Source organism: Semicossyphus pulcher, unplaced genomic scaffold, assembly GCF_022749685.1.
Source record: "Semicossyphus pulcher isolate SPU_LCO1_2020_fin unplaced genomic scaffold, fSemPul1.0.p SCAF_8, whole genome shotgun sequence".
Taxonomy (NCBI): domain Eukaryota; kingdom Metazoa; phylum Chordata; class Actinopteri; order Labriformes; family Labridae; genus Semicossyphus; species Semicossyphus pulcher.
Window position 1 is genome coordinate 15,667,296 of NW_027211759.1, and position 26,499 is coordinate 15,693,794.

The following is a 26,499-nucleotide window of genomic DNA, read 5'->3' on the forward strand; positions in this document are numbered from 1 at the left end:
AACACAAGATAAATACAGGCTGAAAACTCCGAGGGCACAAACGTCCAACGCACAATAGTGACCTGAAAAGCGAAAGTAAAATAGTTTTCTTTCGTACTTCCTGTGTATGTGCGCGCGCGCGCATGTATGTGTGTGTGTTAGCCCCTCCCACACGCTCGTGACGTTTGAGGCAGAATGTCGCCAATGGTTTTCAGTTGTAGAAATGGCAGCGCTGAGACAGGAGCATCGGTATGGGCTCTCCTGTGGCAAAATCAACAAAAACACCCCGAATCAAACTCTGTATCACGTCAAACTGACTGACACTGCCATCCGGACCCTCGAAGCCTACCAGAACCTGAAGGTAAGAAAAAATATCCGCTTCAACTTTCGAGCTTGTGTGTGATTTTCAGCTGTATTTTCATTATCTTAACAGCCTCCCAACTCCGGGAACTGTAAAATCCTTATTGGAAAGGCAGCTTTTTTTGTCTTCCTTTTGCTGGTTTGAAAAAAGAGGAAAGTTAAAATAGCCGAATAGCTTAAATCTCGTCGACAAAAGCGTTGGTGTCTAATTAATGTTGGTTTGTGTGGCTGTGATACAGTAGCAGGCTGGGAAAGCTTGATTTATTGGGACCATAACAGGCACTTCAACAGACTTTGATTAATGAACAGATATTAAATTATCTTACAAACTCTGAGTAAAAATTTGTTTAAAAAGGAGAAGCCAGCGCTACTTTAAGCTGTGCTTGTTTACCAAAGCGTATCTCCCGAAAAACCAAAAGGCATTAAAGTTCCTCTATGACAGAGGTTAGTGATTATACCCTGCTTTCTCTGCTGTCCCATACTATCATTACTTATTTCAAATTCATTATTCAGATTATGAGCCAACACAGATGACTGTCAGTCATTAAATGTGTTTTTAAAGGCTGTTTTTCGGCTCGTTTCGCTCTCGGGGATAAATTAATGAACAAGCTATCAAGCAAATTATTCTACTCCTCTGAATCGGGAAACTGTTTTACTGCTTTTATGGACCATTAGATTAGACAGAGATAATTTAGTCTATCCAAATGGTCTTTCCCAGGGCAATGCTTGATAAGACGTTTAGTCCCACAGTTAGGACTTCAGTATGAGGAGTTTTTTTTTCTCCCTGGATGTCTAAAGCGGAGGTTCAGCTGTGTAGTCTTCACTGGGCTCGGTAAGTTGTTGCTGGGCTCTTGTGTATTATTGTTTTTTTTTGCTTTTTACTCGGCTGGAAGCCCGCCCAGCTCCGGAGCTCATTGGTCTGTGAAGCAGAGTGAACTCACGAGCTCTCACAGCCTGACAGCTTCCTCCGGGCTGCAGAGGTTACTGCCAAAGTTTTACAAGTCAGAGACGACCAGAGAAAATACTTTTTACACCGCCGAACTACCACCGTGGCATGAAAGATTTTCTCCGTAGGACCTGAGAGAGTTTTTGTTATTGGTTATGATTTATGTATGATTTTTTTGTATGAATTTAGAAAACAAGAGGGGCTTTTGAATCAGTTTATGGCTGATATAATCAATGCTAGAAAGAACTGAAAAATGGCAAAATTGCAGTTTTGCTAGCCTACTATTTGCTACTTGTTATTGTATTAATAACCCAAAGTTATTAATTTTAGTCTTCTATAATCAGCAGATATTTCCTTTTGAGAGTTAGAACTGTGGGACTTAAAAAATAAATATCTAAATAGTTGCTTACTTTTTTTATTGATCTACTTATTAATATATCAGAATACATTTCTAATAAGGAATCCCCTATATGAGTGTTTTATTAACTTAAGTAATGGCTTCATTGATGGTTAATAATGATTGTTATATAGATCAGCTTTAAGGCACAAAAAACAACTTTTGGGTTGCCAGATTGTGTAAATTTATCCATCCATTAACACTCTTTAATGAGCTGCAGTTGCTAATACGTGGATTGTTGTCCAAAATGCTCCAGCTGGAGGAGGATAAACACTAGTAGGAAAAGGGATTTTTCACAACTTGGCAACCCCAAAGTCCATGAAGTTTTAGTAAATGATTTAATAACACTATTACAGCATTCATAAAAATGTGACTTACAAGGAAGTGGTCTGATTAATTAACCTAATTGTTTCAGCTGGTGATAATTCTCCTCTCTTAAATCATCCTGTTATAAAAATAAGCTGCTTTGTTTTACACTTATGATAAACCCTCGTAAACAACAACAAATTCAGCCCCATAAGTGAGTAAATCTGATTAAGCCCCACGGCTGTTTGTAATATGTAACAAACATTATGTGCTTTAATATTTATTAGTCCATTCAATATTAAAAGGCTGTGGATGATGAAGAATATCACAACAATACTCCTTGATAGGGAAGACATTCCCCCAAACCATTAATAATAAATTAAGAGAGCTGTCAATCACACGCACAGCTGTACCTCACAGATAATAGTCTCCATCTATTAACCATGTATCATGTCGCCTCAGAGGCAGACATTTTTTATGGTTTTAATATTTCTTCATCAGAAGGGGGGAAAGGAATAATAAGATGTTCGGGAGCTGAAGCCAGGTACACTGTGGTCTTGGAGAGCAGCGGAGTCACAAACCGCAGCACGGAGGGCTCATAAAAACACTTTTTAAAGAGATTTAATTGGTTTCAGAAGGAGCTGTGTCTCTCCTCCGAGGTCTGTTGTTTCCTTTAATCATTTAATCATTTAGAGGGGGAATCAGCTGAAACACACACACACACACAAACATGCTGCGTGACATGAGCGAAGTATTCTGTAGGCTTAGATCGATTAATCACACACATTCCTCGTAAGATTATGGCCAAAACACCCTGAACTGTGGGCCTTATGATATAGAAATATGACAGACTGAACATAGCAAATATGGCAACTTAAAAAAGGAACCAGGCTTTGTGTCATCACCAGGCTGCTGTTACGTAGAGAGATCCACTGAGCAGAGCTGAAACAATGGCAGCATAACGTCTGAGCTGTCCGTTAGATTAATCTGCACGATTCCTTAATAAGTGACCAGTTTCATCTTCTTCTCTCTCTCTCTCCTCAGGCATCACTATCGAATCAGCCAGCCATTTGCTTCAAGGGGAGCCAGGGGGTAAGACGTTTTGCATACTCTCCCTAATGCCTCAGAAACTGAATGCTCTAATTAGTTCTGATTTGCAGTGGAGCGCACTTGTGACAGTTCCTCTGCATGTCTTATTTGCTTCTTAAGCATTCAATTAGCACATGGATGCGTGTACAAAGAGGTCGGCCTTGTGACTTTTTGGTTTCGTGTCAATCTGTGGATTTTGTTGCGTTGTTGGGACTTTTTTTTATATTTCTTAAATACACGGAAACTGAAAGATCCGGCGGCTTTGAATGCAGCAGAGCCTGAGGGAAAGGTGTCATTAATTTGCTCAGCTGAGCTGTGTTTTGTCAAATATCCTGGACTGCATGTGTGCAGAGAAGAAAAGCTACATAATGTAAAAAAAAACTCTGGCTTTTAGATGAAGTGTAATTTATTCAGTTGATAAAAATATGTTTGGATTTGATTTGAACCAAGGTCCTTTGCTACGTGTCATCTCCGCTCTCTCATTTCCTGTCAATCTTTGTGCATTAAAGGCAAAATACAACCTTTATATATGGGGTCAATGCCGACAAGATATGAGTAATAAGTATGAGTTACATGTTATGTGCCAAATTACGTCAGCCAACTCTTTGTTAGAGCACAACTGCACTCCATGCAGGTGAGAGCCTCTGGCAGGGTTTCGAATTGATTCAGAAAAACAAGAGCAGATTTTTATTCCCAGGGGAAACTTACTCAGAATTAAAAATTCTTAAAAACAGTCGAATTTGTTCCCAGAATTGTGAGATAATCATCTTGTTTATTCAGAAAAACTGGGCAGACGTATTTCTCATACGGTTGAGTTTCACTTCCGAACATTCCCGTGAAGAAAGATGCCTGTGTCCGGCCAGATTAGCGGCCTCCCTGCCTCTGCCTGCTAGGCTACTACACGTCCACCACACAATCAGCCCTGTCTAAAAGGAGCTGTTCTAATCCCTGCAAGAGCCGATTGCACTGACGAAAGTGACTTTGCTCTGTACACAAATGCCGGCCCTGTGTGCTCACACGGGCCCTGGAAGCCCTAAGACAGGGTGCCATATACCCCCAGGCTGCTAGCCAGGTTACTGGGTCAGGCTCGCAACTGGGGAGGCTTTGTTCAGGGAGGGGGAGGAGGTACGGGAGCTGGCGAACCCCAGGGAGCCCCCACGTCTCCGTGCCTGTTGTCTCCGTGCAGACATGAGAGATGTGAAATACAGGAATGATACACGAATGCAGGAATTTCACCAAGGCAGGACGCTTAATATGTCCGAATAATCAGTGTAAACATGTGAGGAAACATCTGTACGACGAGCAGCAGATTAACGAGCCCATAAGAGTCCGTCTGTGAAGAAATGTTAAGTGAGAGCAATTTAAGTGTTCTTTAATCACTGAATGGGATTTGCTGATTATATCACGGTTGGCACATTACATATTCAAATTGCTTTGCGGAATTCGAGCACGGGCTCCCTCCCCCTCCCACAATAGTCCCCGAGCTGGACGATTGGGCATTAATGAGGTAGCTGCAAACATCGGCGGTGGTGGGGGGAGGCCAGATTAAGCCGTTAGAGGGGGGAGGATGTTGGTGAGCATGGCAGTCTGGCACACAGAGAGGATAACCAGTATCTGTGTCTCCAGGTTGGAGGTTTACAGCAACACGGATGTAGGTCCTCTCCTCCTTTTTATGTGCTGGAGAAGTGTTTACTGGAGCTCATCGCTCTCCAAAAGCAGCACTGGGGTCAAGAGGTCGTGCGTAGCGAGCGAGGAGGTCTGTGTCCGCTGACAGTTGCCAGCTGTAGAGCCTCGGTCGCAGGAGCCACGGCCGCTTCTTTCTGATCTCTGCCCACGTTGGCTCATGTCACATTTCCTGTAAAGGGCACTTCCAGGGCCACAAAACCAGAGGAATTCTTCAAATCACTGTCCTGGCGTCGATCCAGGGCTCAGCGGTATCAGGGGCCAAGGCTCCTATCGAGAAATAGCACGCTGAGGTTTTTCGGCTGGCTTTCTCTCTCTCACCCTGCGGCATTTAGCCCTACTATTGTGAACTATCTGCCAAGCTTTGTGCTCATGCGTGGAAAGACACAAGCTCTTATTTGCCTCTCAAAACTGGTGCTCAGCGCAAATGTGAAACTTAGAAATCCAGAAGAAATCTCTCTAACCTCTCTTAAAAAAAGGGAATAAACTGACTTAAAGTGGCTGATATTGGAGGGAAGTGAACTGAATGGGTTCGATCAATACTCGGCGTCTGGAGCAGTGAAAGAGAATAAGAGAAACATGGAGTCTGTGATGCAACTATAAAGAAATAAGAGAAGTAAAGGGTTATTTTTTTTTCCACATTTCGTTGAAGCTGGAAGTTAAAAAGAAATTAGATTCGGGATAACTTTCAAACAATCACCAGGGATTGAAGAATATATTCAGAGCTCCGTCTGGGTTCCCATGGTCTGGAATTTCACATCCTAGTGCTCATTTTCCTTTAGGCCTGACGACGGCGCCTTCGTGTTTGCATGATCCATATCCACTTAGTGAGAAATGAAGCTTGTGTTTGCTCTTATTTCTGCGATCCGTGCTGCAGGGTGCATGTTGATTGGGAATTAGTGCTTGTTTTTTAAAAGCACATGCTGTTTTTCTGGATGTTTCCTCCTGTATGAATAAGAGAGCACTGTATGTCACCTATTACCCTGCACAGTATTGCCTTTAGTGCGAGTGTGATTTTGTACCGCGGGATTAAAGGTTTATGAGTGTGATATTGTCACAGTAAATATTTAAATACAGTATGTTATGCAGCGTCAGGTGTGACATCACTTTAATTTCCTCCCTAGTTCATAAATGTTATGTGTGGAGGGAGTAATTGTTTTTGTTTATGGCCCTGTCTGTATTTATGTGCACAGCTGTCACATAAAGGTCCCGGCGTTGGGATGAGGGGAATGCAGAGGCGCTCTTAAAGATATTCTCGTGTCGACTGTGTGTGAAGGCTAAGGCTGACTCCCTCCCGCCTGCCCTCTTGATTATTTTGCCATTTCACCCCGTGCCTCGGCTGAATCCTTGGGAGACATCAGGGCCTCTATCTCACACACGGCTGCTCTGACTCGACCCCCCGCCACCACGCCGCTTCGCTTTGCCTCCCGCCGGCACCGCAAATAAGCTTTTTGCAGCGTGCGAGTGTGTATGCGAGCATGCACACATCATTTTTTTTCTCCCCCTTTTTTTTTTCTTCTTTCTGGAAGCTAATTAGAATAACAATAACAGGAATGTGGTCTGAGAGCCGTCCTCTCCCAGTGGCATAGCAGTGAGAGGGAGAGTTGTCCCACGTGTTTCTGAAAGGGCACACGCCGCTCTATTCATCCAGATGTGTTAAGCGAGGCAAAAGTCTTCTGTGTTCTCTGCTCGTCCCAGGCCCACGATGTTTACGCAGAGCCAGCTAGCCTCGGGATCTGTGGATCACACAGTATATTTTAGGAACGAGCCTCGTGAGATTCGTTCTTTTCGTTCGCTTCTCTGTCATTATTGTGTTCTCCAGCTTCAAACAACTGATTTCAAATGCTGTGTTTTAAGAGCATGGTTAGAAGAGAAGCTGTAAAAGATCAGAAATCAGCGGCACAAACTGGGCAGGCGGTGCGACCAGAGGTGGCCGCACTGAAGGGCAAAGGAAACTTGAAAGGCACAGAGAGATGAGTGTTCGTGTTGTGGCTTTTGTTTTGTTTATTTACATACCGAGCTAATCCAGAAACACTCATAAGATGTTATGGTCGCCCTGGGTAACAGGAAATAACAGTGAGGAAAACACCCCGTAACAACTAAGACTGCTTTGAATACGTGACTGAGGGAATATATGCTGATTTAAATATGGTTTGACTGGTTATTAAGTGACAGATGAGATATCCTTTATCTCATTACACAGAGCTTTGAATGATCAAGTTAAACAACCACAAGATATTAGCATGGAGACAGAGCGAGAGGCAAAGAGGAAAATCCAACAGATTATGTTTGACTGGAAATGTTTGGGCAGTGGAAGCATCTGCGGGCTCGTTTAGCTCCGAGGCTATTTGGGTATTTATACAGGATCTGAATGATCAGAACGTCTTTGGCAGTTTGTGTCCAATGAGGAAGTGTGTTCGCACATTTTCAGTCACGTGCAAAAGCGCACAGTTTGTCTTTTAAGCAACTTAGTTTTAGAGAAATCTTGTACATCTTTAAAAAGAAGTAAGCCATCTATACATGTTCAAATAAGGAATCATAAATATGGCAGATTAAAGGGACGTGACCATTAAAAATAATAATAAATGCAACCATCTGACTGCGCAGAGCTGTTCATTATCAATCATTAATTCAGTGATACGTTGTTGTAAAGATCGAGCAAAGTTGAGGAAACATTCATGCGGCGCCGACCGAGCCTTTGAACCTTATCATACATGATTTAAAAATGCAGCACAACAGGATATGAGCAGCGCTAACACTAACACAGCAACCGAGCATCAGTGTTATTGTGTACAGTGAGGAGTCACTGTACAAGCTGTGGCTCAACCCTGAGGCCTGAGAGCGAACATCAAAGTGTTATTGTTTATCTTAAGACAGAGCTTTAACAGGCTTATGTAATCTGCATGAGGTTTGTTTTGGGAAGATACACACAGCATAAAGTTTTCAAGTGTATTTCGTGTCATATCAACCAAACTCATAATCACCTGCAGTCAAGTGAACAACGCCTCTCCTTTCCTACACTTCATTTTTGTCAGCTCACGCACTTTAAATGTCATTCGGCGCACTTCCTTGATCCATTCCGATTTTACACATCCTCGTGCATGTTTTGGATTTTCTCCTCTCTCTCCAAGTTTCCCAGCAAATTAATCATGTTGGGACGAACTTTCCGATGCACAATCTGTGAATTGTTAAAAGATTACAGACGGCCTGCTTGCGTGGAGAGAAAAGTCCCGTAATGGGAGTTTAGTGCAACAACGCTCCAGGCGGTTTGTGGGATCGCTACAGTGAAACAGTGTGAGATCAACAAGGGAAACAAGGGAAGCATCTGACGTCTGATAACAAGCCTGTAAATGGAATTTCCAAACTATTATCATCAATTGAAAAATGAGGCAAGGGTTTAAAAAGGGAATCTATTTGCAGTGAAACACAGTCAGCGTGTATTTAAATGTGGAGGAGCCTGAAATGTGGGTTTGGGTTTGGCAAGTACGACAGGTAACACACTGATCCGATACCATCAATTATTAGCCCCCCACAAATCGCAATAATGTATATTATGGATGCTCAACAACTGTTGGACACTTTCACACCTGTTTGTTTGATCTGAATCAAAGGCCAAACTGTTACAATGTTGCGTTTTTACCTCGAGTTAGGTTTGTGTTCACACGGCATTGGTCAGAATTTCCAAGTTGGAAAACTCCCTGAAGTAAACAAAGAGAGAAAGCACACTCCTCAATCACACTCAGCACGATCGCAGACTTTAATGTTTTGTTGACAGAGTTTGTTTTCTTTTAACAAACATTAATCCACAGTGCGATCAGTTTTATTCTACTATACAGTTTGAATACCTCCGTATTCTAGCACGTTTCAACAAGCATTTGTGAAATTGTTTGATCAGCCCATATTTCTATTTCCCCGTCGCTTCCCCGCGTCTGTCCTCGCCTCATCTTGCTGCCTGGCTGCATGTCTGTCTCTGCCAGTGTTAACATCCATTAACAACCCACAATGCAGTTTTTTGCTTTGCTTCCTATAGTAGGTCCTACTTTAAGTCAGTGTACATTCTCAGCTGAATCAAAACCGGACCGTGGTTCATTTTCAAGCGGACCGAGTCCCGTCTTTTCTGGCAGACCATGGTCCGGTAGTTTGGGCCGCACCAGAGTTGTGTGTTCTCACCTGTCCAAACTCCGAAACTCCGGACCAAAGCCGTCAGATCTGAATGCACCCTTAGAGTGGTAAACGTACAGTGTGCTGCTAGCATGTTACGTTAGTCAGAGCTAGCATATCGCAGTTATCAGTGTTTTCCAAACGCACATATTAAGGCTGTATTTTTCTGGGTTTCTCTCTTTTTCCCAGACAAAGGATTATGGTAGAGGCCTTGATCCTAGCCGCTATCGTTAGCTCAGTGTGTTTCTAGGTCTGTAAATATGGCCTACAGCTGTTAAATAATGATACATATATTTATAATCACACTGGTATTGAAGGGGTACTCTTTATCAGCAAATACAAGTCTTGGTATTGGAACTGGTATCAGGAAGTAAAAACATCTCTCTCTTACAACCGAAGAAACAGCGTGCTATCATTCAACACAGGCTTTTTAAAAACCTCCATCCCTCTGTGTATGAAGAGGAGGGCACCTACAGTGAGGAGGGGGTGGGGGTGTCGGGGGTGGGGAGACGGAGAGTGTTTGTTGAGGTTGACAGATTAGCCCCAGCCTCTTGGAAAAAGACTGATTCTGCTTGGCATAACAGGCAGTACCTTGGGGGATGCTCGACAGTTGCCCATCCCCATGTCCCCACACAAACTCCCGTCAGTCCCCACCCCCCACCAACCCCCTTCTTTTGCTTTCCTGTCTCTACCAACCCCCCTCAATGAATAGATCCTCAAGCACAGGAACCGCCGCATCCACATCAGCTAACGGAAAGCACGATTTAGACCGTACGAGGGGATGTCACGCTTTTAGCTTGGTACAAATGAGTCACGGTGGAATTGTAGATCACAAAGCTTTGGGACAGTGAAGAAGAATAATTAATACGACCCCTGTGTTGGTGTCAGCGTCGCTGCACTTGCTTGATTGCGTGTGGCGTACAATTGAATGCTTTCTGCTGTCAACTTGTAGATTAAAACTTTCTTTATCTTAATAAAAAAGGAATTGGAAACAAATACACTTGCTCCATCCAGGATCCATCCCCCTCTTCTGTGCTTAGTTACTCAACACATTCCTAAAGAAGGACTATTTAGGGCCAGCCCTCATGCACTGGCTCTACTGGGAGCCACCGCCACCCCCTCTCCTCCACACACACACACACACACCCAAACCCCCCAATCCCTCCCTTTACCCTCCGACAACACACAGCCACACGTCCCCGCTGTTCATGAATAATCCAGGCGGGCCGACAGCCCATTGCACTCCGCTTTGTGGGGGGAAGACGCTAGAACAAAAGACGGGCAGCTCACAGAGCAGCTATGGCTGAGTAGGCTCAGATGAGAAGACAATGGTAACTAGTGTCAGTACAGACAGGGGCAGGAGGCACAGACTTCAGAGTAAATCACATATCCATGCTCCCTGCTCCCGTCTCAGTGTTGCCACGCCAAATACCAGAGCTGGGAACCTTGCCTTCTCGATTTCGTCTGGAAAGCAAAGAAGAGAAACTATCCTCTCATCTCTGCCTGCAGATGTTTGGCCTGCGAAGGCACAGGACTGAGGATGAAAGTACATCTCTCTAGTGAAGCTATTTTTTCTCTTCCTTCACCAAAGAGCAGGGTTAAGAACTCAGTTTAACCCCATCAAACGATGAGCAGTTTAAACATGCTCGGGGAGTTAAAGATGACGTTTTTACAAGGACATCACCCTCCGTGTCCTTTGTCCTTGTTCAACTGCTGAGCCCCCTGCCAAGATTTTCTGTTCCAGTCCAGTTCACACCTTACAACAGCTTGAAAGTATTTGACATCTCCAAACACACAGGACCCTGGAGTAGCAGATGTGGCCGGGGCCGAGGCCACAGAGGCAGTTATTGTAGCAGCCCCGCGCTCCACAGGGGGCTGTGCTGACAAGGTGCTAAGGATCGCCCTGCTCATGCCATGTGGTCGCTCGGACCGTAACTGTCCAACGGCTAAACTTCACTTGAAGCCTGACAATGGGCGGCATTACTGCACAATGCTCTCACTGCTGTGTGTTTCTGTTATTAAAATGTTAATACTACAGTCTGATGATGATAATACCCCATTAGGCTTTTCTCTGATTAATTCATCATCAGATTAAAGGATCCACATGATCATAATGTGAGCACTATTGAGCATAAGCTATTTAATGAATGCCTTCCCTCATTGTGATCAGACAAATAATGATTTAATATTTAAGTGCTAAAATTGCAATTGCAGTAATAAGTAAAGTGTGGTTTTTACGTTTAACTTACATTGACATATATTTCTACATTAAAGGGCTAGTTCGCTGATTTTCAACCTCAGTCCTATCATGCTATTATAGGGAGCTAATGACTTTATCGTGGAAAAAAATACAATTTGGCTCTGTGCCTTTGGAGGACGCTGTCCGCTTCTCCAATGGGCCCTGGAAAACCTCCGTCAGACTACGTAAACTGCGTCATCTGGCGGAGGCTAGGGAGCTTGCTGAACTACACTTCCTCAATCTAGGACGCCCGCCTCCGATGTCATGTGTCGTTCAAAATCGTTTGAAATGCAGACTGCAGACCTGAAGATTTTTAAGACAATCCACCGATATATTCATGTTGTATTTCAGATTGTGTACCGCTCTGACCCAGGGAGGGGCGCAATGCACGCTGGGTGTTGTAGGAATGTAGAATGGGCGAAACCACGAGCTGTTTGTACAACTTTCTCCACAGCTATGCCGCCAATTTCAAATATTATTGCTTCTATTGATTACAGAGAACACCAGCTTTGACTGACAGTGGCTTTTTACAGGGGAGAATTGCTCCTTTAAAAAAAATTGGATTAATTTGACACTTTTGGGATATATACTCTATGTTTTTTTAGATGTGACTCTGTGACTAAGTGAAGAGTGATTCGCAGCATTCAGCTTATTTGTCACGAGATAAGTCTAATTTTTTTCCCTAATTCCAGGAACATTATCAACATCTACACGTGTGGCATACAATCAAACTACTAAATCTAAAGCTTTAAAAAATGCATTAAAAACAAATGTGCTGCGAGAATTCATAAATAATTGCATGGGGTTTGGTGCAGTTATGTAACTCAAGCTTCTGTCCGTTATATGAACGTGAATAGCTGACTAACCCGTCCTTGACCAGGCAGCACTGTTGCAATATTTTTCTATGACCAGTCATAATCTGTGTCTGTCTGTGTTAGCCTATTTGAACACTTTTATAAACCCTCCAGTCCTGTGTGTGCTTTATGTCACTCATTAACCATTTCGCTCAAAATTGAGGACTGAAAGATCAGTGTCCAGCCTGTTTGTGTTTTTGTTTGTTCGCTGATGGTGACTCCACAAAATTTGACTGATAATAGTCTCCCTCTGTTGACACTGGGCCTAAACCGTCAGCTAGATATCTGACCTCTCTCCTCTGCATGTGCCCTGTGGGACTGTGGGGCTTCCTCTGCCTAAAAAAAGAACACACACACACACAAATACACACACAGCCTCAGGATCAGACCAAACCTCCCGATGGAAATGTCTATGACTCAGCGTGTCTATGTAAATCTACACCTACTACCTGACTGACAGCAGCTTCGGGATCACAGAGCTGTCGGCACAAGAGGTGTCACCGACTTATCACATCAGAAGAGTTAATTTCATCAGACTGGGTGGGATGATGATGAAATAAGCCACTTAGCATAAATTGGCTGCTTTGATTGGTGTATTTTAGTCACTGTTTGAAGCTGTAAACCTTTGGTTGTTCAGACTACAGCAGAGTGGTTCAGCTGGTTCCTGTTGTTGTTTATATGCAGCCAAGATGACTCGGTTGATTGACCGGATAACATGGTTATGAAGAAGTTGTTTCCTGAAGTGTTAAATATAGAACACATGGGCATTATCAACTCAATAGCAGAGTAATTAGAGCATTTCTTACATGATTCAGTGTTTTATCACCACCATACAGATGGAGACAGTATGATGATTAATGGATAATTGTGGATGTGACTGCTTTAACCATAAAAGCAAAACTATACAACTTGTTATAACGTTATTACACGGCTGTGTTAAATACTTGGTGTGAGGTCTTCACAACAACGGTCTGTTATCAAGAAATAACAGACCGTTGTTATGAAGAACAGACCGTTGCTAGGGATACGGCTCTAATCACACACAGCTAGGTTAGCCCATTTTAATGTTAGTTAACCGTTGCTATGGAAACAGCCCCAACTGTGAGTGTAACAGACTTTTTAAACGGGTAACGGAAAGATAATAATTTTTTGATTAATAAATCATTTCCAAATCAATAATTTGTGTCAAATAATTTTGTAATAAAAAGCCGTGTAGCGGGATAATGTAGGGGACGCTTTGTATCAGGGTCCTGCTCACCCTGTCGGGCTAACAACCTGCTCACTATACATTATCCCTTACTTAAACACAAATTAAGTTGAATAAACATGAATAAAATAAAATGTGTATTTTCTCAATATAATGATGATGATGTGGGCAATAGCCTCTCTTGTTCTGGTGTGACCAGCAGACAGAAGGAGGCTACTACAGCCTGACTCAAGCTGGAGTTTTTTATGCTGATGTCAGTTGGAAATTCTGATCACGGCCAATAATACTTGGTTCAAAACTGAAGATTTTTTGGTAAGAACCTCTATTATCTTTTACTGTCTGAAGAATTATGAACACACTATTAATAGATTGGGACTTATACAGTATAAAAATGAATCTGACAGGTTTATTCTTTTATGGACCAACTATGTCTGTACTGAGAAGTCTTGTTTTTTTATCAATCAGCGTTACCAAAATATCAGCTATTCTATCGGCCTGGCTGATATAAATCGGTCTAGCTCTTGTGGCTGCTGCTAGCTAATGCTAGCAAACTCTAGACACTAGTGACTCAGTTTGTGTACTGGATTTCTGTTGTCTTCTTGCTGCTTGTTACACTCTAGCCCTTTTTACATTGTGGGTCCACCCCAGTGCCATAACGAAGCTCTGCCGTTACGCCATCTTTGCCATTGAACCAAGCAATGCCGGCGTAAAGCCGCCCTTATTGTGTGGTTTTTACACAGCGTTCAGGCGTTGCAGAAGCAAAAGGTGTGTGCCATGTAAACAAAAAACGCAAGCTTCACATACACACACACTGTTCCTCTCTGCCAGCCTTACCTTTTACACTGACGCCGTTTCTCCTCTGTTACTACCTCTGATGCCCGCCCAGAGGAGGGACAACTTCACCCCACCATTGCGCCTCCGTGCGTTTTACATAGAGGATAAGGCTTACCCGAGGTGTCATTATCCTGCCTTGAACTGGCAGTGTAAAAGGGGCTTTTGTTTTAGTGGCTGATGAGCATCAAAAATTCATTCCATCAACTGCAAATCAGATATTGATGTAAAAAATACGTCTTCTCCTAAAAGACAGACACCTCTGTTAACTTATGGAATGAAAAACAAGATAAAACATAGTAATTGGCACGTTTAGCTGACCTGGTTGGCAGATTTTGTTACTTTTCCACAGTGCCAGGCTGGCTGTTTTTCTGTTCCAGTCTTTTTGCTCCGCTAAGCTAATTGGCTGCTGCCTGCAGCTTCATATTTACCTCACCGACATGACAATGGTTTCAACCTCTCAAATAACTCGAACAAGAAAGTAAATAAGAGTATTAACTAATATGTCAAACTGTTCCCAAGAGCTTTAACTTTGGCGTCTGATGTTTTTATGTGCTTGTTTGCTCCCAGGTTCATTATCCTAACGTTAGTCAGACAGGCTCTCCTGCAGGAGTCAGGAACTGGGGACTAATGGGTTAAATGACATATGGTTATGGCGCTTGAGAAGGAAGCTGTGAATAAAACGGGGGCGACCTCTGAACAGTCTGACCTGAGTGACATTGATTAGAATTAGAATGTGAAGTGTGCACGGTGGCATGGACGAGGCTGACAGGCAAATCTAATGCATGGCTGGAGGGGGCTCGCAGGGCTGCCAGCGACTGAAAGAGGGGACTAGTGGCAGTATTGCGATGCTAAATGTGAAAATGTGCACTCTCATCTCATGACATGCTGAAGCTTTTGTTTGGCAGCGCTCGTATTTTAAAACGTAGCATGCCTTTTTCTACGTCTGTAACCCCGTTTTAGTAACTTGTTGCTTCTAATTTTGGTCAAGGCGGCCTCTTCTTTCCTCTCTTAAAGTAATAGCTCCTGAGGACACGGCTCGCCTCTTGTCCCCGCTCACTTTGATGCTTTTTTGGTTGATGGTCCTTAATTAGCGTAGAAAACCCAGAGCAGGCATATGCAGGACTCTGCGTTCGCACGTCATGTGAACGCTCAGACATAAATAGGTCAGAATTAATGGTCAGCTGTGTGTCTCAAGTGTCCGTGGCCTTGTAGGCTGCTATGCTTTTTTTTTTGTGTTGACATGGGTGGGCTTGTGCACACGAAGGAAAGCTGGAGGCTGATGGGGGCAGGGTGAATGGCATGCGTTGGGTTTTTAGAGAGGAGGAGGAGGAGGGGTGCGGAGAGGAGGAGAGGAGCTGCTCATTGGCTCTGCTTATGGCTTTGCTGCATGACTGGGCATTTGTGACAGCTATAGTCCTGGCTGCCACATCTGCCAGGGACTCTGTGCTCTCAGACAGTCAGCTTATAATCAATCACTTACGACTGATGACCAAAGAGGCAGCTTCAGGTCCGTCTCACTGGCATTTGTTTTTCTTCAGACCTGCAGTTAAAAGGCGTCTGTGTGCTTTGGCCTGCGGTGGTACCACGAGCTCTGAGAATAAGAAAGAGAGGAAGAATATGAGCTGCTGCTCATCAGTAAGAACATATTGTGGGTAAAGGATGGGTGATAATCACTGGCGTCTGCTGAATCTAGGACGAACTATCAACAAGAGCATGATGTCCATTTTCTGGCCTAAAAACAGCTGCAGCCTGTGCAGAAGAGAGGCGCGTTTAAAGGGACATATTACCTGTTGGTTAATGACTTTCTATGTTGAACTGGCCTTTTAGTGAAAGTAGGTTTTTGGGTCATCTTATGTAACAGGTTCCTGACTAAGATAGACTTCACCCTGCTGTTTGTTGCCAGGGATCTGCGGACAGCCTGCGACAGAGGAGGTTATCCGCTCGGCTATAGTATTGTAGTGTCTTGCCTTTCAGACAGGCTCCGCCCACAACGGGCTACAGGTCATCCTCACTGACCTGGGAGGTCCCGTGTAGACTGTGTGATTGGCTCAAGTCGGCGATTATTTAGGTCACATTTAGTGTTTTTAAAAAGAGGATGACTTGTTTTACTGGACTTGTGATTATTCTGAATCAGGTCTTGGAGAGATAAAAAAACAGGCTTATTACATAACACTTTAGTCAAATTAGCAATGCTACAGAACACTGTAAAACTGTCAGAGGTTAGACATTACAACACCACAACTTTTGTAAACAAACGAAGGACTAACTTGGGCTTTATTTGGACTTGTAAAATGTATTTTCTCTTCTAAACATTGCTCCTACTAATTTTATACTTTTTATTTCTCTTTATAGTACGTAAAGATCCCAGCGCCGACCCCCGAGTCCCCCGATGGCTTCAGAGTCTTCTCCTTCTACCTGTCCAGCGACAGCAAAGACAAGCCTCAGTCCAGCTTCGACTGCATTCATCAGTATGTCTCCGGGTAAGCAGCGCACATAACTCTTTCCACAGTCGACCACAAATGGAATTTGTCGTAAATTTAGTGTCAGACTGAGACCGCGGGGCCTTGCTGAACAGTGGCCTCTCTCTTCAATACTACAACAACAGACAGTGCTGCTGTCTGGGCTGTATTCAAACACGACTACAATAACACACCCACACGCTGTCATGCCACAGCTGACCTCAAAGGTGTGACCAGAGGTAATTGAGAACAGAGAGGTAGTGTTTGTGGCTCTGCAGGCTTTAAGGGTTGGTTAAATGGTCAAATTGGAGCTGCTTTATTTGCACTATAGACGCTCACGCATGCCTGTGCGAGAATTTGCATGCAGACACAAGTCACAGAACCAGTTACGTGTCTGAAAACCCCACGTATGATTGTGTGACAGCTAGAATTTGTAATGCTTGTTAACTCAGCAAAGTGTGCGCCTGAACTCTGACGCTCTGTCTCTCCTGGTGTCTCATCCACACAGGGAGGGCAGGGACCACCTGGAGGGCCAGGGCAGCATCCAGGACAAGATCACAGTGTGCGCCACGGACGACTCCTACCAGACGACACGGGAGCGCATGTCTCAGGTGGAGAAGGACATCTGGAGCCGCTCAGCGATCGAGATCAAACCGGGGCCGAGTAAGCATTCGCCCTCATAGCTGTAGCTTCCAGCCTGTAAGCGTGCAGGGATCAAGGGCCGATAACCAGCGTTTTCACGCTCCCACAGAGCTTCTGAACCATTGCTTCTCACCATTTCAACGTGCCGGTAATTGCCATGTGGTGTGGAAGTTATCACATAATTGATCAAAGAGCTGCGTTGCAATTATTCGTGCAAAAGGGATGCCGCTCTTTCTTGTAATTTCTCTTTCATTTTGACCAGACTGCTCAGGCACGGTGCCAGCCTGACTGCCGGCAGCATTAATATGATTGAGTTTAGCTGAAGTACGTGCTAACAAGTCTCATGCAGAGGAAGTTTTGCCTCAAATGTAATTACACTGTCGGGAATTCAAATCACTTTCATTAGATTAGATGTGTTACCTTAAGAGGAGACCAGGTTAACATGTGGAGATCTGAACCTAACATGCAATCTGGCAATGAGGCTTCATGATATTTAGGGATCCCGTGTGACTTTAAATGCTTGTGTACATTATATTTTATGAATGGAAACATGATATAAAGTTTAATTGCTGTGTAGGCGAGCAGTTGGATCTGGTTCCTGCACATTACATGCCACGCTGTGCAGCAGAAATAGTCTCTCACAGGCTTTTTCAAAATAAATTTGACATATCTGGCACATGCTGTGCGTCAAAAAACATGTTATTAGAGCCAAACTGTTATATTTGAACTCCTCTTCTCAAGCAAATCACTGTCCTTCCCTGTTTGAGGACGCCAGAAAGAGAAATAAATAAGCTATGGATCGCCAGGATGCGCCATACGCAGCGGTGCACGCAGTTGTTTTGTGGTGACGGTCTTTTTATGGTACAGTAATGCTATACTCGTCAGAAAAAAATGTCCATAGGCCGAGTTACAATTACAGGTTGCAGAGTAGAAAAATGTTCACAATTGAGATAATAATGTGTGATTTAAGGTTCAGTTGTATTCAGGGGAAAGGAGGCACTGACGGATAGGCAAGTGAAATGTGTGCACACCTCGTTTTTGAAGTCATGTATTTATTAATTTGCACGTATAAAGTTTTTTTAGCCCTTTTCTTTGCTCATTTTTAAGTGTGCAGCATGTAAGCTATCTTAAGTGAGACATCACTGTCACTGATGGAAGTATCACTCAACAAAAGCTGCTTTGAGAGTCTTTAAACTTCCCTCGAGCTGCTCTAATTTATTATACCGTCAAACAATGGTTCTAGTTGCTGCTTGTTTGAAATGTGGCTGTACAGGTTGTTTCAGTGTCAGGAGGATATTTGCCTAAAAAAATCATGATGTGAAGACAAGCTGCTGCAAGACGTTTGCACAGACAGGGAAAACTGTATATTACTAGAACTCTGAGAGTGTAAATATCTGCAGTTTTAACAGTGAACCGTGTAGTTAAACGCCCTGTAAACATATGATACTAGTCCGTGTGAAAGCGCTATTAGTCCTCGCCCTATAGAAACCTCCAAAGTATGGCTTAAAGTTGTAATGAGATTACGGTAGATATCTATAAGCACGGCCTGCCTGCCGGGTCCAACAGAATTAGAAGTGCAACAGGAAGAAAGGGCCTCTCTGTGTTAGTTGCTTCAGTTTCCATGCTCCTCTGTTTACTCAGCAGTAGGCGAAACCCTACTGTCAAACCCTTTTACTGTTTCCCACTCGCCGCCACGCTGCCTCTGCACACGCACACAGAAATGTGCATGAGTATTTATGTATGCATTTTTTTTAAACTGGGGCCAAAGTGCTGCACACGAGCTGTATCTGTTGTGCGTGCATCAAAAACATTGCATGACAGAAGAGAGATGTAATGAAGATAAAATGTGTCTCTCTTTCAACAGAAGGGTGTGATTTGTATAACTGGCCTGAGGACTGGATTAGCAATGATATGTTAGCTGTGCTTTTACGGCATACTCTCAACGTATGTGAATCCTGTTATCAGATCGGTTATAATCTCCCAGCTCTTGTCTAGTTTTGCGTAGGACAGCGACCGAACGGCCATTCAAATACAGCTTTTTGATTCACTATCACAGGCCTAAGACACTTGCCCTTATCTAATACTGTTACATGAAACTCTGCTGTGCGTCCCTTTGTTTTGATCTTAGGTAAGTGCGTGAAGGTCCAGAGGAAGCAGGGTCTGGTATCAGGCTCAGATAGCAGCAACAAGCACTCCCCCAGCAACAAGAGGAGCCTGGTTCCCAGCCCGGTGGCACACCGGCCCCTGAGGGATCGCGTCATTCATCTGCTGGCCTTAAAGCCCTATAAGAAACCGGAGCTGCTACTGTGGTTGGAGAGGGAGCGGGCCAGTCAGAAGGACAAGGCTGACCTGACCCCAGTGCTGGATGAGGTGAGACATCTGGCACATTGCTGGGTAAACACTGACGCTAATGATTAAATACACTCGGATGCAGCAACAACAACAAAAAGTCTGATAAAAAACAAGAAGCATCCCAGGATTGAAACAACAAAAACATGCTTTTATGTTACTAATGAACTGACGGCTACTGTATAAATATAAAACGTGATGTCAGTAGGTTTATTTCAGGCGTTCACAATGTTTTTGAGTCCCGCTGCAGTCATCAAGCGGTGACTGTGCCGCCGCTGGTAGCTGTAATTAGAGCTGTGCTTTAATTATCTTTGGAGGAGAAGATTGTGTTTTGACAGGAGAGGGGTGGGGCTTCTCCGCCTGGGATCCGACTACTTTCAGAACTGAAAGTAGTCGGTTTGGCTCGATTTGTCTCAGCCGGATTAAGCTGTGAAAGGGCATGGTTAGACTGTTTACCGCAGAAACAATTCAGGCGCACAGCAGAAAGGTCTTGTTTTATTTAAATATAAGGTGGAATTACGAGATGGCAGGTTAACTCAGCTTGCCTTTAGGACCTCAGCTGCCCTCTTTTTCCTGTTTTGTTCTCACTGGGATATGCTGTTTTTTTTAGGTTGCTAAACTGAACCCAAAAGACCACAGCTTCTCTCTGAAGGACGAGCACTACAGACACGTCCAGAGAGACTGGCCGGGATACCTGGAGGAGGAGAAGCAACTCATCCACAGGCTCCTGATCAGGTGGGTATTGGACAAAGCGGAAACAGATAGCGGATGAATCAATCAGTGGGTGGATAAAAACATGATCCACAACTATTTTGAAAATAGATTAAATATTTACCCCTATGAACTTTTAAAAGAAAACACTTGACGGTTCCAGCTTCTTCTTTGGCTTTGAGAAATTATGTTACTTTTTCACAGTGTTCAGTTGATTTATAGACGATACAAATGCTCAGATCAATCAATGATAAAAATAATTGTTGATTGTAGCCTTAATATTAAGTTAGTCTTAATATACTAATATAATTTTTTTTATTGAGAGGTTTAGAAATGTAAAACAAGTCGGATGAGAAGACTGATACTCTCTTATCTAAACTATAAAGCTAACGTCAAAAGCTAGTTAGCTTAGCATAAAGACAGGAAACAGGAGGGGAAACCTAATGCTTAGTTGTTGAATGGTTTCAACAAACAAGACGTTACATGGTAATAAGTTTGCTTTTCGGTTAGGGGTAAGTAAACTTTCCTCTGTTTCCAATCTTTGTGCTAAGCTAAGCTAATCACTCAATGGCTATAGCCCATTTTTGAGTGTACACCTTATACTGTGCTGTGACTGGCTATTACTTGTTGCCTCAACATTTTACGTGAGGGCTTTCTTCCAAGAAGCTCTTTCTTTCAGGAGTGCAGGATAATGCTGTTGAGAGTTCTTTTACTTAAAGAGCCCCTCCAGTAAAAATCCAGTGTTTAACCTTGTAAACATCTCCATGTGGAGTTTCTCATGTGCTACAAGACATATCAGGGACAACATAAGCAGTCATCTCCATGGCTGGGCCTGTCTGCCTTTAAACTGCAGTGTACCAAGGACAGGCTGAACAACACGTTTTCAGATTGGCAGGTTTGAGACGTCACAAACCTAAGGAGCCAATCCGGTTAATGGACGGGGTGACGCTATGCATATCATTATGTGCAACCACTTCGGTGATGCGCAAACCAGCTGTAACCTTCATCTAAAGTTTCGCAAACTCACTACTGACAACTAACGTTAACGTTACTACTACTAATTATAACATTTCAAGCTAGCCAAGTTTCAACAAGTTGTCACTAAACGATGGCAGAGACTTTTTTTTGCGGTATATTTGCAGAGTGGGCGGGGCCTATGCAGATTGGGGAATTTTTAATGAGGGGGAAGGAGATGCCTTGGGAAGATTTTTACAAGGTAATTAAACGTATTTTGCAGAAAAAACACATCGGACACAATTTATTATTTCAAGCAGAGCATTTGATGTCTTTAAACATGACTGGAGCTGCTCTTTAATGTTAAAGCACAAGCCACGATGAACCTAACCAAGGAGCTTTGGTGCTGAAACCTAACCTGCAATGGTAAATATAACTAAAACTATTTGCTTGGGTTCAGGAAAAGATCATAGTTTGAGTTAAAATATTTAGTCAAGGTTGACAGTTTGTTTTAAACAGGACACAAACACAAACAGCGGTTTCATGGTTGAAAGCCCTGTGTTTGACCTTCGGGCTTTCTAGCCAATCACAGCACAGTAGCCTACTAATGTGTAGTACTAGTAGTAGTAGCTGTAGTAGTAGTAACTCTATTGAGAAAGAAAATTATTGTACACAAGTGAGTGTGAACTGTGTTCATCTTTCCAGCTAACTGTCAGCAACACAGCTAACAAGTGTAAGTTCTTTCAGACCTCAGTGACCAGTTTGGGCTGAAAACAGAGAAACGGCTCGGGGATGGATGCATTTTGACAGCGCTGGCGTTCGCACAGAAGGGCCACTGAGTTATTGTAGAAGTCTGCTGTGATCATGTTGAAAAGGGGAGCTTCTAAATGACTACTTCTCTGCTCTGATGAATCTCTTAATGGACACATCAAAGCATTGGAAAATATTCCTCTGCACTGCGATGCCAAATGGCATTAGCATTGAAGGCTCAGAGGAGCACGGCTGAGCTTTTCAGGGTGAGTTTCCTCCCCTCATACGTGTCCTCTGCCTGCCAGTAAACATGCAGGCCATGTGCTTTGTGAGAGTTTTGGAAAAAGTGCAAGTCCTGTTGGCTGATTGCGCAGCCCCCTCTGTTCACCACCCCCGCTAAGTGTAAGAAGCTTATAATTGTAGTTATCAAACGGTTTGCCAAATGTGATCAAACTGTGATAGCCTGTAAATACTGAACCTAGATTTCCTTCTTCTTCATTTGTTGGATAAGAGTTCTTACTTCTGCAATGTCATTGAAGTTATGTTTTACTGGTTATGAGCTCCTCTCGCACCATATTATTAAAGGGTTGCATGAACCTACTCGGGGGTGTGCCTCGTCGTAACGTCTGTTTGAGGAAGGAGCTGTAGGAAGCAGATTACCGGAGAAGAGGGTTTGGTCCTACAGAGGTTAAATCTGCTGCTATTGTTCTGCTCACTGGCCTGTGTTTAGTCTTTGTGGTCGCCTCCTGCTGATACTATCACCAGAGACACAAAACCAAACATACATTTTCCCCAAAAAAGCTTTGATAGAATTAAAAAAGATTGACAGTTTTGAAATGTCGATGATTACTCCTCCAGCGGGAAAGCTGCCTCTGCTGTCTTGTCTCTGTGTGTCATAATAAATGATAATTGCTCACAGATCTGCCAAAGCAAGCTTTATGACCTACATACTGCCTCTTCCTGTTTAGCTTTACAGGCCATTTACCAAGCAGTCACTGTCCAACTGAAGGTGCCGTGTGGGTTTTTTTTTCTTCCGCAGGAAACTTCAGCCGCTCCACAGTAGCCAGTTGAAGAGTCCCCAGTCCAACCAGTCATTCCACAAAGCTCCCGGGGACTCTCCGTCACAACTCAGCCCTGCCAAGACTCTCTCTGTGGTAATTATTCTCCTTCAGTGAATTGTGTTAATCCTTTCTTCTTCTTTAGTTTTATACTAATAATAGATTTGGAGTGCCGTCTTTTCACAGCACTGGAATTATGTGTCTGCTTTGTCTTTGTGTGATAAAATGTAGCTTTAGACTAAATATAGCCCAGACTGGATTTAAAGGAATAGTTACACAATTTGGGAAATGTGCTTATTTACCTTCTTATTTAAAGTAATCATCTCAAAGATTTTCATTTAAATAAATGTTAAATCACTATCTATCTATACCTTTGCATTTGCAGTATATAGTATTATAATGGACTTGGTGTCCAAACAATCACAAGTGGCGCCCAGTTAGTGACACGTTTTCCATCAGCCAGCAGTGGTTGGTCTGCCAGAGAGGGTAGGCGGAGCTAAGCGGCTGCTTTTCCGGTCTCTGCAAGTGTAGCGAGTAAACAGTAATCTACTATGGCTGAACAAACAAAGAAAAGATGGATGACTACAGATACAACTTCAAAAATAAGTGAAAATCCAAAGAAAAAGAAACAAACTCGACGCTCAGATGAAGGCAAACAGTCTAAGAAGGAAAGCGACCGTCAGCGATGAAAATCAAGAGTTATAAACACAACAAAGGGAGCCAACTGTAGACGTCTGGATATCTGGGACGTTTGCTCCTGCAATTACCGTTTATCACCATAAGGTGCCATCAAAGAGAACGAAACTGAGATCTTCAAGATTATATCTTTAAGACAATTCATTAGCACTGTTAATGTCTTCTGTTGTTTCCTTTGGACAAGCTAAGCTAGTTGTTTTTTCTTGTTTCCAGTCATGCCAAGCTAAGCTCACTGGCTAGCGACGGTAGCTTCATATTTATAGTGCAGATATGACAGTGGTGTCAATATTCTTATCTAACTAGCAGCAAAAAAAGTGAATAGACACATTTCCCAAAAGATTGACCTGTTAAATTTGGTGATGGTGATTGAGTCTTTGTTTAGCCCACCGATAAAAAGCATTTTATCTACCGTGGTATTATGAACTTAGTTAAAAGTTTTAATTCCTGGGAAAATCCCAACCAGCCTCCCTGAACTAGTGAGTGGCTGGTCCACCAGAGAGAGTGGGCGGTGAGTGGTTTACCATCGTCAAGCTTTGCTGAGTTGCATGTCAACAGGCTCAGCAAACTAAGAGAACCGAGGGAAAATCCAAAGAAATTAGAGACAAATTTAACGTTATGATGTGGAGACAAAAGGTCAGAATTGTAAGTGAGGACGCTGTTTGGATGTTTGTTCGAGGGAGGTCCACCTTCAATCATGCACATTTTAAAGACAGTTTTGTAACTTGTAATATATTATGCAAAAGTTAAAACAAATAAATCACTGGATTCTCCTTCTCTCCCACTAGAAACGCCCATTGCCCTCAGACCCATCCAACTATCAGACCCCCAAAAAACAAAGACTATTAGACCAGAGTCTGCCTCTGCAGTCGCCCTCTTACGGAGACTACGGCACCAACGGGGTTCGTAGCTCCTCCGGTCATGGAAACTCTAGTGCACACATCAAACTGGATTTTGACAAAACCAACAATCATCTCCAGGGGAGTCCAAATCGACTGTACTCGCCGCACAAACTGAGCACAACTTCTACTTTTCCCAAAGTGGAGAGGTCAGAGCCAGCTCCTGCTGCACCCAGCCCCAAGCGGCCACACACAAACATCTCCATTTGCACTGACCAGCAGCTCAACAATGGGCAGCATAAAAAGAAGAGGTCCAAAAAGCACAAAGACAAGGAACGGGAGCGCTTAAAACCAAACTGGATTGAGACCAGTCCGGACCTCAAGCAGAACCAAGAAAATTTCAAAGGTAAATAAACTAAAAACGGTCTTTACTTAAATGTTTTGTCTCCCTTTAAGAGCCTGTTGCACCATCATGAAACTGTTGTATAGAAGTCCTTCTGACTGTGACTTAATCAGCTTTCATTCAGCCAAAAAGGGGGAAAACTTAATGTTTGAGATGCTGCCAGAAGTCCACAAAAAGCAATCCATACAATCTATTTAAGATTAGTGAGTGTTGTGAGGCCTGTAACACTTCCTCCTCCCTCCCGTACTCGCCGCTCGCTCCAGTCTGTTGATGATTGACTGAGAAACAGCTGTGTGACCTACGGTCGAGCGAGTCAGCAGGCAGCATTGCCTCCTGCTCTGCGCCGCTGACGTCACCGCTTGCCTTGGATCAGATCTCTTATCGGAGGCAGCGATAAACGATTCCATCAGCCTTGATATGATGGGCACATAATCACATTTGCATTGGCAGATTGCTTTAACCATTTCTTTTAACGATGTGTGTGCGTGTGTTTTCCCTTTCTACAGAGCACGAGGGAGAGAAAACAAGCATCAATCGAACCTCAGCAGAGGAGCTTCCTGATTATCTAATGTAAGAGAAAATACATGTCTTTATAACACTACTGTGCAGGAATTACATGCAACACATGTGGGGGTTAATCATCTGTCACTGAGGAGTTAAGGTTTTAGAGTTTGACCCACTGAAACGGTTATGTTCAGCTTGCTAACATTCACATAAATAGAGGGAAGAGAAACACATGTCTAAATGAGCTGTCACAAAGCTTTCACTGACAATTACTTTGCAAACAAATGATCTTACGGCTCACTTTTATACATCTGGTCAACACATCACGCTGTGAAGTCAGTGACGTGTCAGACCTCTCACTGCACCGCTCTGCAGTGCCATCTACTGGACGTATCAGGGAACAACTCGGCTCACAGAGATCACTCCTGCTTTTGAATAACAGCTTTTAATGAGCGTATTTTTCTTCCTTTCATTCAGAAAATACAGCAGCATAACAACATTAGAGCAGCGCCAGCAGTATAAGGACGACTTCTGTGCCGAGTACGATGAATACAGAGCTCTTCATGACCGGATTGGGGCTATCACAGAGATGTTTGTTCAGTTGGGCTCAAAGATCAACACTCTCTCCCCGGGAACACAAGAGTACAAGGTACTGTGAGGACGAGGAGCTCTTTAACAGCCCTATTTCTAATAAAAGACTAAACAGCGAACGGATCGCATTCACGCCACCCTAACACTTCTTCTGTTGTGATTTTTTCAGCTCATGGAGGACCAAATTCTGCAAAAATACCGAAAGTATAAGAAAGTAAGAATTGTCTTTTTTCTTACTGAATGTTACACTTGTAGAAACATACACTGGGCCTTTTGCAAGAAGCACTTTTATTCTAAAAGAGTTTATAGGATGTCCTGTTTTATAAATGTTTTCTTGAGTGATCTTGCTCAGACCACTTTTAGTTTGAGACTTTTTCTGGCATAGATTTTCTGGCGGTAGATGGTCGGAAAATTCCTTCTCAGTCAAAGTTTGTATTCAGGTTACTGTCCAGGGGAAGATCCTGTTAAATCAGCTGATGGCTTAACATTAC

At 43.3% G+C, this 26,499-nt stretch overlaps 1 protein-coding gene across 1 annotated transcript in view; it reads left to right on the forward strand.

Moving 5' to 3' along the window:
• Positions 1-202: 202 nt before the first annotated feature.
• Positions 203-26,499, forward strand: part of LOC138613035 (RNA polymerase II elongation factor ELL) — a 29,714-nt gene continuing 3,417 nt past the window's right edge. The window contains exons 1-11 of the mRNA XM_069686601.1: positions 203-340; positions 3,033-3,080; positions 16,408-16,535; positions 17,023-17,177; positions 19,285-19,526; positions 20,116-20,240; positions 22,960-23,074; positions 24,460-24,916; positions 25,420-25,483; positions 25,895-26,066; positions 26,178-26,222. Of these exons, the coding sequence (XP_069542702.1) occupies positions 203-340; positions 3,033-3,080; positions 16,408-16,535; positions 17,023-17,177; positions 19,285-19,526; positions 20,116-20,240; positions 22,960-23,074; positions 24,460-24,916; positions 25,420-25,483; positions 25,895-26,066; positions 26,178-26,222 (1,689 nt within the window). The remainder of the gene's footprint in view (positions 341-3,032; positions 3,081-16,407; positions 16,536-17,022; positions 17,178-19,284; positions 19,527-20,115; positions 20,241-22,959; positions 23,075-24,459; positions 24,917-25,419; positions 25,484-25,894; positions 26,067-26,177; positions 26,223-26,499) is intronic.